Below are 17,689 nucleotides of genomic sequence, written 5' to 3'. Positions count from 1 at the left end.
TTTGTATCTTCAATCTAAAGTATTTGGTGCTGAGTAGGTAAAGGTTGACTTGGTTTCTGTTGAGAGCTAGGAGTAATATATCCATAGTGTTTTCTTCTGCTGTTTGTAGCCATAGGAGTAATGCACAGATAGAAAGCTTCGCATTTCCCTACATTTCTGCAGGGCAAGCATGTGGCTTTATTGCCCATAAAGGAACCTTCTGTCAGCAGGTTTTACACTTTTAAGTGGTGTTTAAAGTAAAACATTTTGGAATCTCTCAACAAATACTCAAAAAAACCTTAAGCATTTTAAAATTTGAAGTATATAAGGCATGAATTATAGCATATAAAGTCTCAAATGTATACATTTTTAATGTTTTCTTGAAATAAAGGCAAAGAGCTTCAGAGGTTATATTATTCAACCAGCTAGAATAGTCAACAGCAATGTAAGACTATGGTTTTTGTGAATCTTGAGCCAGACAAGTTTGGGAATGACAGTCACTATTACCCTGGCTCTCATATTTCCTTGGTGGTTTGACTGAATGACCTCAGGTTAGTTTTTGGTAAGTTCAGCCAGCTGAATGTGCTCTCTGTGAGCAACAGTGCTGGCACCAAAAAAAGTACCCTCCAGTCCTGGAACTGGCATTCCAGTTTAAAAGTTCATTTCCATTGCTTAAATCACTGTAAGGAATGTTCAGGTTCTTATTCTTCCTCTCTTGACACTACTACAGACAGACTTTGCCTATCTGCTTTTTAAATCAGTAGTAAAGGGTCTAAAATCATGTTTGTTTATCTCTTCTACAGAAGATTGGTATCAACATGAAACCAGCACAAAAATGCACATTTAGATATAGGTTCTTAGCATATGGAAGAACCTATATCTAAATGACCCACCTTGTTCCTGTTAACAAGACAATGTGAAGTTCTGCCTCTTTTCCAACAAGCAATGTCTGTTACTTTCAGATGTGTCAAAAAGTACATTAAAGCTGTATTATCCGTCTATGATGGAACTTCCAACTCAAAAATGTGACATTTACAGTAGCATGAGACAAAGATGGACAAGAACACTAATGTTTTGGAGGTATGAAACCTGTGCTACAACCAGTTTTAGGAAGTGTGCATGAATGCTAGGTTGTACAGTCAGAAACAGGATTTCACTGCAGATTTGATAACATGGTGTAGCCAGACAGCCCCCTGTTGGTTGCATTGTTACAGAGTTCTAGAAGGGAATCGTGCTTGAATTCATTGCACTCAGCAAGCTGGTTTTTTTTATCCCATATCACAAATAGAGAAAGTGGAGGGGGAAAAAACGTGTGTGCTTGTAAAAGCTACCTTTGAATCAAGTTTTATCTCTTGTGTATAGGAAGTGTTAAAGCTTAGTTAAATAGAGTGTCTGTACACAGTTTCTTAATAGTTTGTAGAAACTTATTTTTAAATTGCTGTAGTGAAAATGTTGAGCAGTACTTAGTCCTTGTGATAAAACTTTAGCATACTTCACTGTCACATTTACAGCCTGACTAATGCAAAGTATTTAGATAAACTTCTGTCAGGAATGCAGGGTTTTAAAAGAAAAGTTTGTAAGCTGGCAATGAACTGTACAGGTACAGCCTTATTTAATGACTGAGACTCTTGCAGGCACATCTGTGAGCGCTTCTGCTATTTAACAAGGTACAGTTTTACCAAGGGGCTTGGGGGATTTTTAATCATATTTGCATTGCTTTAAGATGTTCTTTGTATGTGTTTTAAGTTGCTACCAATGCAACTAGCTGCATGCTTCCAGTTTGTGTTTTCCCATCTGTTGAGAAACTAAGGAAGCTGTTATTCGAAAGAAATAAATGCCTCATGCTGACAATGGCAGGACACTTACTAGGCATTTTGGCTTTTTGTTTCCCCAAAGTGTTTGTAAAGAGAACCTAAAATCTCCCTTGTAATGGTCACTGTATATCCATGTTGTGATGGACTGCTGCAGGTACTGTATGAAATGTAGTACTGGGTGATGCAAGGATTCCAGAAAGAACTCTGTCTCAGAGGCACAGGATCTTCTGCTCTGAGATAAGCAATACAGAGGTTATTTCTTTCGGCATCAGGTATGGCCAAGGTTATAACAGCACATTTTTATTTAAGGAATTGGATTTGTAGCTGAAAATCTGTAGCTGCAACGGTGCTAGAGAAACTGATGTGAGAATTACTTTTCTACTACAGCACAGAAGACTAGCATGATGCCAAAAAAGCCAGAGTGCTTAAGGGCTTTTTCTCACACTCAGAAAATGTTAAAAAAATCAGTTGTGATCAGATATTTTGGAACAGCTGGCAGAAGCAAGAGGATAAGGCTACGTGCTGTGATTGAAAAGAGGGAATGGGAAAGATGGGGACAGAGCAAAGAGTTGGTGTAAAGTTGTCACAGCTTGATAAATCCCTCAGAAGAATTTTAAGAAACTGGCTGAAACAATCTCAAGGCAAGGGGACTCTTCCACAGAACAGAAAACCTGGGTTTCAGAAGCCTGAGGAGATTGAAGTTCACATCTCCTGCTTCTGAAAAAATACCCAGTAGAAGTTGCCCACAGATGTTCCCCATCTTTCTTGTTAAATCAAGTATATGTGCAAAAAAGAAGTTGCAAAATGATTTTGTTCAAAGGTTGTTGGCAGTGGTAACTATTGCTGTTAGCAGATGAAAGCAAGCTGCAGGTAGGATTTCAAAGGGTAGTGGAATTTGCTTTTATTGGACTAACTGTGCAGTTCCTTGCATGTTCCATATTCTTTTCCTAAGATATTTCCTGAAGTAACGGTAAAGTGAGCGTACAATAAATATAAGTACCCATTAAAGCACTCTAAAGGAATACCTTATGTTTCCAGTAGATGACCACTGAGATAATGAAGTATTTGTGAATCGCATCACAGTCCTCTGTTGTGCCAAAGTTCTGGGTTTTATGGCTGAAGAGAGCACCAGCAAGGATGGCTTTAAACTGCTTTTTGCTCCTGCATTCTCTAAATCTGCTGAAGATGGAAAGCAGGAAGCACCATTAAAGAACTTCATGGCTGTTCAGCAACCAGCAAGCAGATTCACCTCTTCCCTCTTCCAGTCTACCCTCAAACTGCTTTCTTCTTTCTGTGTTTGGAGAAGTTCTTTGAGCCTTTGAGTTCCAGGGGTTTTTTGGTTGTTGGTTTTGGTGTTTTTTTTTTTTTTTTTTAACAGGAGAGTTTACAGTCCCCCTCATAAATTGGCAGCATAGGTAAGAGCCTGTCTGAGGTTGAAGAAGATTCAAATAACTTACCATGTTGAGAAAAATTACAATATTCTTTATCTTCTGAGGAGTGGTTACTTACTCCATTCCTAAATTAGGATTAAACTTAAGGACTTCCTCATGGTTCTTGGAGTATCTATAATTTCTGGTTTGTTTAAGCAATTCTAGCCACTTAGAACATGCAGATAACTTGCAGAGCTGTTGTGCTGTGAACCCATTATTTTATGCTTATTCAGGCAATAAAGTAAGTAGCCTGAAAAAAGCACTGCCTTTTGCTATGAATGCATCTCAGTTTCCTCTGAAATTGCAGGTTTTTCTCTTTACCTGTGAGCAATTGTCCAGAGCAGTGAACACTTTTAATGGTCATTGACAGAATCCTAACTGTATCTCTAGTTTTTTTCATATTTACTGCAGGGTTCTTTTAAAAACAGCACCTGGTCCTGTTGATTTATAGTGTTTGAGTTTCTCAGGCTTTCAACAGGCTCTTCTTTTCAGACATTTAGGCCTGGGGAAACTACTGTGAATCCCCATAAGGCACATCCTTGAGACAGGCATTTCTCTGTCACCCTCTGTGTTAAAATCAAATAATTTATATTGAGCTTCTTTAGCTTTGACATTTTCTTTCATCTGCCTCTTGATATTGCATAGACAAAACAAAAAAAACCCCTCCTGAATTCTAATATCTTTAAGAATACTTGTAATTCTTCTGTGTGTTGTGCATTGATACACAGGCGCTGCATGCAGCCATTGGTACCTGTGAGTCTGGCATTCTTGAATGGCAGAACATTGTTCAGCAGCACCTGTGAAAGCAATAACTGATTTTTTTTGTGCAAGAGCAGTGTTAATCCCATGCCCTCATTCTTCAGACTACCAGTGGCTACAAAGAGCTTTTCATTAGCCAATGGGAGTAGTAATTTTATTTTTCACTAATCTTCATTAGTCTTTTCTTACTTTACTTTCTTACTTAACACTGAAATAACTGTTAAGATGTGGTTAAGAAACTGTAGCATTTCTGGTTTGTTGGGTTTCGGTTTTTTCCTCTTTGGTTGGAATTGCTTCAACCTAGGAAGAATTCCATGTCTATGGATACCCCATGAATAAGCACAACCTCCTTAGCATTCAGACACTCGCTGTGTAATGTAGTGGTGTCATTAAAGACTTTACTTCACTTGATGAGCATCACATGAATCTAAGAAGGCTGAGCAAGCAAAACATCTTGCTTCAAGATGTCACAAGTGGTACAAGCACCTGGCCTCTGGTTCTAGTTTGGCTGAGCAGAAACACTTGAGAAAGACCAGAGCTCTTTTGCTTTTGTAACTTCTTGTCCTAGGCTGTCAGCAAGTCTCCTAACAAGGCTAGACCTTGATTAGATGGAGACAAGGAACAGAACATTTGCAAAACATCCTGATTTTATCCTACATAAATTCTTCTGGAGAAGTTAAGCACAGATCTGACCTGGTAACACCAGGCAGTTCAATGATGCAGAGTTGGAATTTTCATTATATGTGATCTACAGTTCTTGGATTGCTTGGCAGCCATAATTCTAGAGAAATTATCAGTAACAATGCAGCACCAAAATTAATTACGGCAAGGCTGAATCACCTTTGAATCCTTGAGCTTCCTCAGAGAAATCCAGCTCCACAATGTCAAATCAGGCTCAGAATCACCCCTCATAAACTTCAGTGGGTATCTGGCCTTTGGTATTGATTCAAACATTCCCTACTCTGCTGGTACTGAGAGATCATTTTTTTATAAGTTTCCAGCATCTTGTAGAACTAGTTCCATATAAAATACTTCTGTGCTTAGTGAGAACCAGAAGAGGACTGAAAAGTTCTTCTGTATGGCCCTGTTTAGCTGGACATCCTACTACTCATAGGGAGGTAGGTGTGGTCCACAGTAGGGTAGCTTATAGAGTTGGAACTTACTGCATTTTTCAGCATCTCACAGATTCAGAAGTGTTAAGGCTGGGAAAGATCTCCAAGATCTCGAGTCCAATCATTAATCCAGCACCACCATGTTCACCACTAAACCATATCCCCAAATGCCACACCCACATGCCTTTTCAGTGAAGAAAGTTTTCGTACTATCCAATCTAAACCTATGCTAGCACAATTTGAGGCCACTTTTTCTCATCTTGTCACTTGTTATCTGGGAGAAAAGACCAACACCCACCTTGCTACAACATCCTTTCAGATAATTGCAGAGAGCTTGTTGTTGCAGGTAACAAGCAACAAGATGAGAGGAATAGCCTCAAGCTGTTCCAGGGGAGGTTTAGGTTGGACATTAGGAGGAATTTCTTCTCAGAAAGGGTGATTAGATATTGGAATGGGCTACTCAGGGAGTTGGTGGAGTCACCATCCCTGAAGATGTTCAAGAAAAGTTTGGATGTGGCACTTGGTGCCATGATCCAGTTGACAGGCTGGTGTTGAGTTAGTCACAGGTTGGACTTGATCTCAGAAGTCTTTCCCAAGCTAACTGATTCTATGAAAGCTGCTTCCAATGAGAGCAAATATTGACACCTAAAGCAAAAAGATGCTGAAGTTTTATCTCTGCTGCAGAAAGAACTACCTTCTGAAAATGAGGGTCTCAAATAGAGTATTATTAGTTAATATTGCAAATGCTAATTTGAAATGGTAAGTATTGCCACAGACATCTAGAAAGGAATTTATATATGGTGCAGTAGAGAGCATTTATGACTAGTGACATTTGCAGAGACAGACATTTTTATACAGAGTATGGGTTTTCTGAAGCACAAGGAGCTATTCAATGCTTTGCATTCTCTTTGTATAGACAAGGTTGTACACACTGTTCTTAGACACCAAGACAAGTAAATGCCAGTTGCCAAGTTCAGGCATCACAAGAGCCTAGGCTTTCCAACCCGGCAGCATGCCCTCCAGCAAAGCAGCACAAGACTTAGAAAAAGACAACTTCCTTGTGTGTACCAGTTCACCTGCTTTTTTCATCCACATGGCAGTGTTTGACTGTTTGCTCTGGAACATTTGGAATGTTTTTAAAAGTTCTACCTCTTCCTTTCAAACACTGAAGTGGTTTTATAATTGTGTTAAAGCCTACTAACTGTCACAGAGATTTGTGTATTCTATTTTAGTCGCTCATTGACTCCTTTTGGTCACAAGGTGTTTTATGAGAACATGTTAGATCATTAGTAGCACTGCTTCTTTTCCTATGGAAAAGAGATCTCCTTTTATCTCTTACAGAGGGAAGGGGAAAGATGGTAATGACCCAATTCCAATACAGTATTCACTTTGGCTGTCCCAGATCTCAAGAGATGTAAATATGTACAGCTGAAAGATCAGATACAGAGAAATGTTTACAGCCAGTAGCTTTTTCACTACCAAGTTAGAAAGCCCTGAGAGCTCTGAGCTTTCGAAACAGTTATTTCCACACTGTTACTCACCCTGCCTGAAGGAATTGTGTGGTCTTCCTAGCAGGAGTCATTGGCTCCAGTAGAAAACCTGTGTGCTTGTCACTGCCTGTTCCAGAAGAACAAAAACCCTCATATGCATGCATGTCCTGAACACTTTGTAAGTGATCTAAGAACTGTCATTACATCATTCACTCATGGCTTTATCTTGGTCCTAAGGGTAGACAAGAAGTCAGCATGGGTCCCTCCATGGAATAGAGATGATCGAAACCATAGCAGCCTGATGTTCCATTAGTCTTCTCTGACTTTGTATAACGTTCAGCTTTTCTGTTCAATCTCAGAGCCTACCTTAGAAGCTCATTGAGAACATGGGTCAGGGGGTGGTGAAGCACTGGCACAGGTTGCCCAAAGAAGCTGTGGAAGCCCCATCCCTGGAATTGTTCAAGAGCAAGGTGGGTGGAGCTCTGAGCAACCTGGTGTAGTGGAAAGTGTCCCTGCCCATGGCAGAGGGATTGCAACCAAATTATATTTCAGGTCCCTTCCAGCCTAAACCATTCTGTGATTCTTTGGGTCAGACTTTCAACAGCTTAGCCCAAGATGCTGCTACAGCACAGCTTATGAGGGCTAACTGTAGCCAACAGAGGAGTCACTCAAGTGTTCCTGTGCCTGCTAATGCACAGGCAAGTTCTGCAGGGAGTCTCTGAAAGAACGACAAAGATGATCGTTTGCCCATCATTTTTCCAGCATGTATTCATAGAGATTTTGGGACTGCATACAGACACCAGTGAAGTCTGGATTGCACTACCACACTTCAATTGTCAAAGAAAACTTATACAGTAAGAGCAGAAGGCAGTTTTAGCCTAACCAATGATGGAAGAAGCTTCTGTTACATCAGGGGCCATGCAGACACAATTTTTCATTTCCATTCTTGACATGGCCATATTCAAGCTATTAATGTGTTCCAGGGATCCACAGTTTACTGAGACATCTTCAGAAGATAATGTTTTGAACAACTGTAGGTAGCACAGGAATCCTATATGGCTTAAGGATAGAATTGCAAATGGAGAAAAGGTAAACCACTCTGTTCCAGGAGATACATTTCCAGTTTATGGCAAATTAGGAATTTACTGATAGGGTTAGTGGTCACCATACTGCAGCTGGCATTGAAACAAAGGCCACCAACAGGACATGCCCAGTAAATATCCAGGAAGATTACCACCCAATCACTACCAAAACAGTGCTGTTATTCTGATCTTCAAAGTTTGTCTGTTTGACCTCCAAATGTGAGGTATCAACATGACTAATCCATCTGATGTCTGCATCCTGCAATGTTTCACTTCACAGCACCTATGCAGAAATAACCTCCTAGAGAGAAATTTTCTTCTTCAGGTATGCAAACTAATACTGGAAGATATTCTACAGGTGCATTAACCTAACACATTGGGAAAAAGTAAAACATCCCTATAGTCTCATGAACATTTAAGCCTCCTGTCCACGTTATTCTATGCCACTTCCAGGTTTGTATAGCAGTTGTTACCCATCCATTTGTTCACCCCTGTGAGATCTGCTTTTCCTGGTCCAGTGGCATTGAAATTTCTGGCAGCTCTGTTAACTGTCCTCAGCACAGTAAGCTGTGTCTCTGGTCCCATAAAGGCCATGACTCCTTGACTCCATGAGTAGTTTTATTCCATAACTTCCTCTCTGTAATGGGAAAGAAGCAAGTTTGACACCTTCTGTGGATTTCTGCCTGCCCTTAAATCTAGCCCCTTCCTCTGTTCCACCAGTACCAGGCTGAGCAGCAGGCTGAAGAGGTAGTAAAAACACAAAGATTAAAGGATGGAAGGATCAGCATGCCTTGTGTTTATTGTTGAATATAACATTGTTAATATACTGGTATGTCAGCAGTTATTTTATTACTCAGTTTAGATATCACTGGGGAACAAACCATAGACCAGCCTTTTCAGAAGGCCCTCAATGAAAGCTACGAACTGCCTTTGAAGAAAGAAAACTCAGTTCCTGACTCCAAAGTGCTAGTAAAACTCCAGACTTGATGTGTCCAATCTATTACCTTTTTTTTTCCACTGGAGAATCAGGATGGAACAATGTTGCAATGTTTAATTCTTCAGTTTCTGCAAGCACTCAGCTGACTGCTGTAACAGTAACTTGCTTAGAAAGCAAAGCCCTAAATTAATTTTCTACAGCAGACTTGTACACATTACTGTTTCCAAGCTTTAGGGCTACATTCATCATCCTTCTGACCAGAAAAAGGACACCAATTATTGAACCATTCCATTAGAATGAAAACAGAGTAGAAATGGAGGAAGGATTCTTGGAAAAATTTACACATCAGATCACACTTCAGGGGGTTATTTCAGCAGAAACTACATGATGGTCTAGAAAACTTTTTTTTTTAAATAGAAGTCAGATTTATTTGTATTTTATATGATGATTAGTGATTTACATCTCACCCACCCATTTGAGAATATTCAGGGCTCCAGGCATATCTCCAGCCAGAACCAGACTATTCAAATAATTGTTGGTCCATCCATTTACTAGTTACAACAAGGCCTTCTGTGACTAATTATGGCTTGACTGCAGCAGCAGAGGCAGCTTCAAAGAATGGGAATCTTCAGACACGCTAGCAGTTCCCTTGGTTCCCCAATTCGTTATTTATGTGGATTACATTGAGTTGACAGATTTAACTGGGCTGTTGAAGATATGGTCAAAGAAGCAGAGTCACTCCCTTTCCTTTTATTGTCTTCTGAAGACATAACAGTCTCATGCATCTGTCACTAGAGAGAGGAAGTTCTCCATCACTGGACTTCATTTGAGGTTTTATATGCTGTTTCAGTAGCATTTGGGAAAAGATCAATATAATATTTGGTAGGGAGTTGTATTTCCTCATGATGCACTGTAAATCTTTTATTGAAGATACTCCCACTGTTTATTGTTGAAAATCGATAAAAATAAATGTCGTAAAGTTAAAGCCTGGCAAAAGTTCAGCACAAATCAGAGGGAAGGAGTAAGAGGCAATGAGCCTACCTCCTCCTCTTGGATAACTCCCAGCTTGTTTCTCAATGAATATTTAGTAACACTTTCCAGCAATCTGGGAACAATTTTTTTTTTTTAATGTAGTCAAAGTTATGAACACTTTGTTGTGAACTCAAACAGGACTTTTGATCCACTTTGGTGGCTTTCTGGTACTGCATTCAGCTGTGGATCAAAACAAAGTATCACCCGGGTTGTGTTGGATATACCTGAGACTTACCCACTCCAGAGCCTGACAAAAACACATCAGCCTTGCTCAGGTCAGATTAAAGGAGTTATTTTTGAGCATTGGAGAGCTGGTAACCAACCAAAATAGGTAGCAACTGGGAAGAGGTCACTGGGCAGAAAAGTGTCTCCAAATGTAACAGAAGTTACTGTTCCTGGGCAGGATGCAGTTACTCCAGCATCGATTTGCCCTATGGCTATTAATTCTTCATATACAGCATCATAGGGAGGACTCTTCCACTACTTCCATGAAATTCAAGTAAGTGAAAAATGGTTTGGAATTACTTAGTAAAGCAGAAAACTTTCCAGTACTATAGCCAGTGCAAAGAAATCAGTCTTAGTCTAAAAGTATCTTAGCCTATTGTATAAATTTCAAGAGCTTTATTTAGACATGTATTCTTAATCAATTAGACAATCACATGAGTGCTGACTGCAGAACCTATAAGAATGCAGTGACTGCACTTCCCAAAAAACCAAAAACCCTCATGAACTGTCATACTGAAATCAATGCCCAAGGAACAAGAAGGTATTTCACAATAGACTGTCTCCTTCCTGGTATCAGCAGGTAAGTAGAACAATCCAGGTGGTAAATAAATGTCATTTCCTCAAAAGAGGTAAGAATGACACAAGAGAGACTTCCCAGTGTGTAAAGAAGCAGGCAAAAAGTTAAAAGCACAAAAAAATGTAAGCAGTCACTAGAAAAGGAAGTCAACATGGTGCAAGAACAAGGGGATGCAAAAAGTGTGTGCTATCTATATCCTCTTGGGACATCCAACAGGCACCACAAGATGTACTGGCAAAGCCCTTGACAGTCTTGAATGTAGAAATACAGGATGAAATCCAACTATAAAGGAGGGGAAAGTGATTAAGATAAGAAAGTGTAAAGCAAATGAGGCATTGTCTTTCTGAATCACCAGTCTTGCAAATCCAGCAAGCTATCACCTCGTTTTAGATGATCTTCTGCCATGTAAACTGCAGTCCTCGTGTGTGGGACAGGATGATGGTGTTACTTCACTGTTCAGTTTCCTTTCCCTCTAGGGCTCTGTCTCTCTGCTTGCCTGCTGAAAGCTCAGAGAGCTCACCGTGAGTGAGCGAGGCGGCTGCCCCAGCACTGTGGCAGTCCCTTTCTAGTATCTCAGGCAGTGGAACAGTTCACACGTTTCTGCTGAATCCAGGCTGCAAATTTTGTGTCTTCCCAGGAAAAAAAAGTTGAACTCTCTTAAGAAACTTGGCAATGACTTGAAGAAGCGGATTATGTCAGGGATAACAAATTACTTCTTTGTAAAATGAAAGTCTAAATGTTTCAAAATCCCATTCCCACTTACTCAAAAACAGAGCTAGATGTGAGCAATCAGAGCCTCTGGTTCTGTCGCATGTAAAAGCACAACCAAGTCACCTACAACACACTGCTAGTCTAGCAGAGATTGTGTTGTGAGATACCAGAGTCGACTTGCCTGCCAAGATTTGGGTAGAAGTACTTGGTTTAGCACATAATCTGGTTTTGACGAAGCAGCTTTTAAAATCACTCAGACTCGTAGTTCCCATCAGCCAAATTCACTTGTACAACTTTTCCCTTCTGTGTGAACAACTCTGCTGAGCATACACCACAGGGTGCTCTCTGCCATATCCCTGCTTGTTTGGGGCTTCAAAAGGGAAGGTGCAGTAAAAACATTGGCCACTACTAAATTCCTGCCTTGGTGCTGCAGATTACACTGCATACCACTCCAAAGAAGGCACAGAAAAATTGCCATGCTGGCTCAGCAACACCTTACAGTAGCATATATAATCTTGTACAGCGGAGGCCAGCTGAAGATCCTCCTAGTAAATTGATGCTATTTTTATAATAATTTGTCTGCAAATGAACATAATTTCACCCCTTCCTCCATAATTACTGCTATTTAGTTGGAGCTTGAAGCTACACAATACCTGTAGCTCTACCATCACTGCTTTCTTTTTCTGTCTAGAGAAATCCAGGAAGGTGCTTTCCTTGAAGAACCAGCTTCAATTAAATTAATTAATTCAATTAATCTTCCATTAAAGTCATGCTTATCTTACTGGTATCAGTCAGACACTTTCAACAGATTTCTATCAGGTTGTTTGCACACATGCTTTCAAACTTACTTAAGGAACTACTAGTTAAGGAAAAAAAAACAACTAAGAGAAAGGACTGTATAAGAGCCTAGTCATGTTCTCTGCAGGCACACACTGACAGAAGGTGACACTTCTCAGTTCAGAGCTAAGAATAAATGCTAGAAGAACTCTGGGAACCCAAGCTTGCTGACCATCATGTGCTTTGCTTCCCACAGAAGCACAGAGTCACAGCACATTGTTACCCAAGGGTGAAGTAAAGCACATATGGTTCTTTACATGACAGCAACTTGCACTGGTATATGTTAGAGAGCCAAATATTGTATTCATAGAATGATGCTGGTGCTAAATAAAAACCAACCCATGAGGGGAACCAGAAAGTGATCAGCCCATCATAAGTTGGTACTGAAACGGTTGTATCAACTATTAATTTTCTCAAAGACTTGGAACATGGGTTAAACTTCCCATAGAACAGGTTAAAACTTCTGGGCTCTTTTAAAATTGAAATATTTTGTCTTTTCTTTCACTTTATTAAAAAAAAAAAGAAAAAAAAAAAAGAAAAAAGAAAGTAACCCGAACTTCAATTTTCAAAGTGGCTGCTACAGTAAGGAAAACAAAGTCAGTATTTCTGTGGTAGGTGAAACTGAAACTCTGAGGGGTTCTGAAACTAGTCTCAGCTTATATCACTGCTATTGGTTGTCATTTAGAGCATGATGTCTACATACAGCCGCAAGTCCATTTTTTTTAACTTTCCCTGTAAAAACGAGTCACTTTTTATCTTGCACTTCTTGTTATAATTAGCTAGTCTCTCCACCTACAATATCCACGGTCAATGACTCACCCAATAATCAATATTATAGTTTCCAAACGAGGAGTGTTGTCTCTGTAGCACAGCAGCCTGTGGGGACAGTCATCCCACACAGCCTGTCTGCTCTGTCACCCAACGGTGGTCTGACCTCAAAGCCCACCATGACAGGCTTTCTGACACAGACTTTCACTGAAGGTCTCCACAGAATCATGGAACAGGCCAGGCTGGAAGGGAACTCAAAAATCATCTAATCCAGCCTTTCATGTGAAACGGAGCCTCTGTGGAATCATTTAGCATCCTCTTCAAAACTTCCAGTGATGGAGACCTCACCACATCTGTGGCGAGGTTGTTCAGTGAATGATGATTCTCACTGTAAGAAATATTTTATTTCAAGACAAATATGGACATATTGACATTACTGACAAAAAAAATCACATTTGATATGAAAGCATTCACTCTTACATTCCTCAACATTTATTACATTACATAACCTGTAAGCAGCTTAAGAGATGTGGTCCCATAATCACATTATTCTCAACCCAGACAGCTCTAGAACAAGCAAAGAAGACCTCACTGTTTCTGCTGAACTTCTGAACTTGGGTCAAGCTACAATGCCCCAGAGCAGTAGCCAAAGAAAAGAGATGTCCAATAGTAGCACCACCAGGCTGGGAAGATCCATTTCACTGAAACTCCTTTGGGCAAGAAACAGCTGAGTCCCACCACCCACCCCCATTATAAAGTGCTGTAAATAAAGTAATGCATTCACATTTTAAAATTAATGAAAAGCCAGATCAAATTCGTCAGCCAAGAAAGACTGAGTTCTCCTGGGTTGTTTGTAGCCTTAGGAAGATGGTGCTTTATCAACAACAAAATTGAGATGCAGCTAATGAATCCCTGAAGTTATTGCTGTCTTCTTTCCCTACCTTGAAGGACAAAAGGTTCTTAATTTATAAAGCTTCATTAACTTATCTCTTGCAGTACCTGAGCTAATTTTGGCATCTTTACAAAGGGCTAACATTCCCAAGACTTTTAAAGCCACTTCTGCCAAGCCTTCCAACTGTGTTGTACTTAACAAGCACTAAAAAAATCCTTTGTACCATTTGGTTTAAAACTGTACAAACTCCTATCTGAAGGACTGTTTATCACATTTTCATCCTTTTTATGGTTAAAGCTCTAAAAATTAACTGACCTTTTGTTCACAAAGGCCTTTATCATTTAATTCTCAGAACCAAAGAGCAGCTTAATGACACTGGAGTGGGAGGAGAAGACAGAGGCGTTCTGCAAGACACAGTCACACGTTACTTCATGAACATCAGCGATGGCTTTCAAAAAGCCACACAGCAGTACAGCTTGGGTTGTTCCCCTTACATTGCTCTCAGCCAACTGCAAGAGAGTCAGTGAGAAGTAGAAGCACTAATCAATCATTGGGGTTTGCATTCCTCCTCCAGCCATTTCTCCAAAATGCTGGGATGACAGTTGCGTCAAGACGTTATTTCTTCATGTACTGCCATGTTTTTAAAATCTACTTACAGATTAGCACAGAATGTAAAAATCATTTTCTAGACGGAACGGCTGGTGCTTTGCAAGTCCTCATGTAAATTTCAGCCACAGAGAAAAACAAAAACAACAGTTGGAAATGCTGAAATCTGGTCCACAAACCCAGTATTGAAGCTGGGGTTCTTTTGTTTAAAGAGGGTGGAACAGTAGAAGGCAGGAAAGCAACTTTTTTCCCCTGAAATACTTGAAAGAGAATGTGTTTGTTCTTCCCTCAATAGCTGCAGTTTCAAACAAGCCAAAAAGAAAAAAAAAAAAGGCCACTAGTGTTGACACAACCCTCTTCCACCACCTTCAAAAGATGAAAGGAAAAGCCTTTATTTCCCTTTCTGCATTTGGTTTCTCCTTGTCTGTGCTACCCCAGAGCTCCCTGGGGTTTGGTTCACCATGATGGTAAGGGCTGCTGCCCTCTTCATCCTTTCAAAACTGTAGCATTCAACTTTCTCTTCACTGGTGACTGTCCTGGTGCTTATGAGGCGAAATCCATTTCTGAGTAAAGTGTCAAGCAGCAGGCCTAGCACATTAGTACCATTAATCAGCTTTCTATTATCAGGCTTTATGGAAACATACCTAAAATCAGAAGAAAAAAGCAATTACAACGCATTTTAACTACTTCTTGACAGCATAGGTCAGCACAGCTGCAATATCCAAGGCTCTGGATATTTTTTTCCTCCTTTAAGGACAACTGAACTCTTTCCTTCATTAAGAGTAATTCTCAGTTCATCCAGTCACATGATGGGGAAGAAGCATTTCTCTTTCACACTCTTCCCCACAAAACTTACTTTCTTAAGAAATAGCTGTGACAACCCCCATCTCATCTCACTTGATGGAGGAGAAGGGAGCAGCAGGCCTGCAATGCTCCAAGTTTTTCAGGTAAGAGTAAATGATGGACAACGAAGTCACACTGACCCCAAGAGCATAACTCTCCAACACACAGGAGCTCTCTCTAAAAACAGTGACATTTATTGCAAAGTTACCTCGTACAGCAAGTCTTGTGGTAACAAATATGAAAATCATTTTCACACGGCCTCAAATTATTTTACTTGATATAAAGTACAGTGTAAGAATCTATCCAGACATTCTGAGAAGCAGAAGTCAGGTAAAAATACTATTACAAAATATATAAACTCACAGGGGTGAAACTGTTCCACAGTTCACAGGCAAGTACACCAAACATTCATGGAAAGCACAAAAAAAGGCAAAAAAGTCCATGTCACCACAAAGATTGAGGAGACAGAAATTTAGCAAGGCAACATAATCAAATTTGACTTGTTTCATTACTCAAGATTAGCTTTTCTATTGATCTGCAGAATTTTTGCAAAGTCTGAAGAAATAAATGAAAAAAATTAGAAATATTTTCCCCACTACTTAAGTTGCCGTAACCTACTCAACCAATTGTTAGTTCATTAAAATTAGTGATATGTTACAAAGTTAAGGTTTGGCACACAAATATATATTGTTTCACAAATGCAATGTAGTTTTTATTCTACTTGCTTAGCCAAAGAAAGCTGGAAGAAAGATAAACTTTATTATTATTTTTTTAAATAATCAAAAGACTGCTGTGTTGGTTCATATATTCAGAGAGAATAACCCTTTTGGAAATACTTCAATGAAATTTCCATAAAATTCCAGATGTTCTAACAGCCACAGAGGACAAATTAGGTTAACATTTTCTTATACAATAAGAACATGTCCCCATACAATAGAGACATCCAGAAAAAGATTGTTTAAAAAACCTAAGTTGTCATTTGAATATGATACTGCTATCACAAAAATAACTGGTATACAGTTATCTTAATAAAAACAGAACCCGGCTCTGAATTCACAGAAAACCCACTGTGAAGCATAGAGTTAATAATCTGTCTCTTCTCCCTCCCCCTAATAAAAAACTCTACAAAAGCCTTCCAGTCCCTGAAATACTGTCAGTTCCACTGCTGTATTTAACCCTGCTTAGCCATTCTGTTGCCTGTTTTCCATATGAAAGCCTTTTGGACCATGAGCTAGCGGAGATTTTAGGCTTCCCCCCAGCATTTCACTCCTTTACTTTGTTTCCTTTGCTTCATTTTACTGTGCTTTTCATGTTCTCTAGAAGGTGATACTGTGGAATTCCAAAGTGAGTGAGGAGGAAAAGGCAAAGAGAGAGAAAGATCCAAGAGAACACATGAACGAACATCAATAACAATATTTTAGAAAGCTGAAGAACAGGCAAATCAATGTAACATTAAACTGGGTATTTCAGAACCAGAAAAAGATAACATTAAACTAGCAGAAAGAAGGAAACATTTCTTTCATTTTCTTTAAAATAAGCTGTGCTAGTACATAGGGTGCACTTCATGAAGTGAAAGTCACAAAGTCACCTCCATAATGAGAAGTCACAGTAGGGACAGTAGCTGGCCACAAACTGGTCACCAGCAGAATACTCAGTACCACACTGAAAAACCATGTCATGATGAGAGGGTCTTTCCAAAGGAAGTGGAACGAGTGGTTTCTGAGAGGGAAAAGGGCTGTTCAAGCCCTGTCCTGACTGCGGCCCTGTAAACACAGTGATCTGCTCAGCTAGTGTCTCAATGGTGGTACTGCAGGAACAAAAGATCCTGAAAAAGGCCTGCATTTCTTGAAGAGAAAATCGCACTTCCAAGATCTCCAGCCTCGGCCTCAGCAAATGTTCCTGGCTCAGGAGGTCAGCCAGGGGGTAGAGTCCATAGAATTCCGCTTCTCTCTGCAGCCTCTGATAGTCTGAGAAATCAGCCGGTAAGGAGACCTGGAGAGTCCTCAAGAAGTCCATGATGTAACTAAACAAAGCTCCATCTCTGTCCACAAAAAACTCTCCATTCACCAGTTTAAATTCCCGGTCATCGTCACTCAACATCCGTGCCAGCCTGGACTCGGGGAACTGCTGCAAGGTAGAAGCTCGGGTTACAAATCTCACACCTCCCACGCTCAGAACGACCACCTCTCGACTACTCATGGCTACCTCAGCCACTCAAGAGTCGTAACTCTCTGACCTATGGGTCTGGGACTTGATCTGTGCTAAACTGCAAGGCAGCTGCAAGAACCATTGTGTGCTTCTAGCAAGTGTTTGGAGAGAGGTGTGGAGTAGCAACAAGACTCCCAGGCAACAAAGATGTAAATATCATGTACAATAGTTTTGTTTGCTGGCTTTGGTTGCTTGGAAACTTTGATTCCTGGAATTTAATGTATTATTTTTGAAATGAACAGCTTGCAAGGACTACTGGAATACAGTGAATTGACTGTCGCAACTTATTAATCCTTGAGAGAGGCCAACAAATATTCTGGAAGTATGGCACACATTATGTTTGTTTTCTAGAAATGTCAGTTCAGTGTTTTCATTCCACACAGTGCT

General features: G+C 40.0%; 1 protein-coding gene across 1 annotated transcript; it reads right to left on the bottom strand.

The window, feature by feature from the left end:
- Window positions 1-13,135: 13,135 nt before the first annotated feature.
- On the bottom strand, window positions 13,136-17,360 carry KCNRG (potassium channel regulator). Its single transcript, XM_085060360.1, has 2 exons — window positions 16,719-17,360; window positions 13,136-14,898 (listed from the first exon to the last, which is right to left on the bottom strand). Exons 1-2 carry the CDS (start codon window positions 17,291-17,293, stop codon window positions 14,643-14,645), a joined length of 831 nt encoding a protein of 276 aa, XP_084916486.1. The 5' UTR covers window positions 17,294-17,360; the 3' UTR covers window positions 13,136-14,642.
- Window positions 17,361-17,689: the final 329 nt, after the last annotated feature.

This window comes from Lichenostomus cassidix, chromosome 1, assembly GCF_008360975.1.
Source record: "Lichenostomus cassidix isolate B80296 chromosome 1, HeHo_3.0, whole genome shotgun sequence".
Lineage (NCBI taxonomy): Eukaryota > Metazoa > Chordata > Aves > Passeriformes > Meliphagidae > Lichenostomus > Lichenostomus cassidix.
The sequence above is the reverse complement of the archived record's forward strand: the minus strand, read 5'-3'. Positions and strand labels throughout refer to the sequence as shown.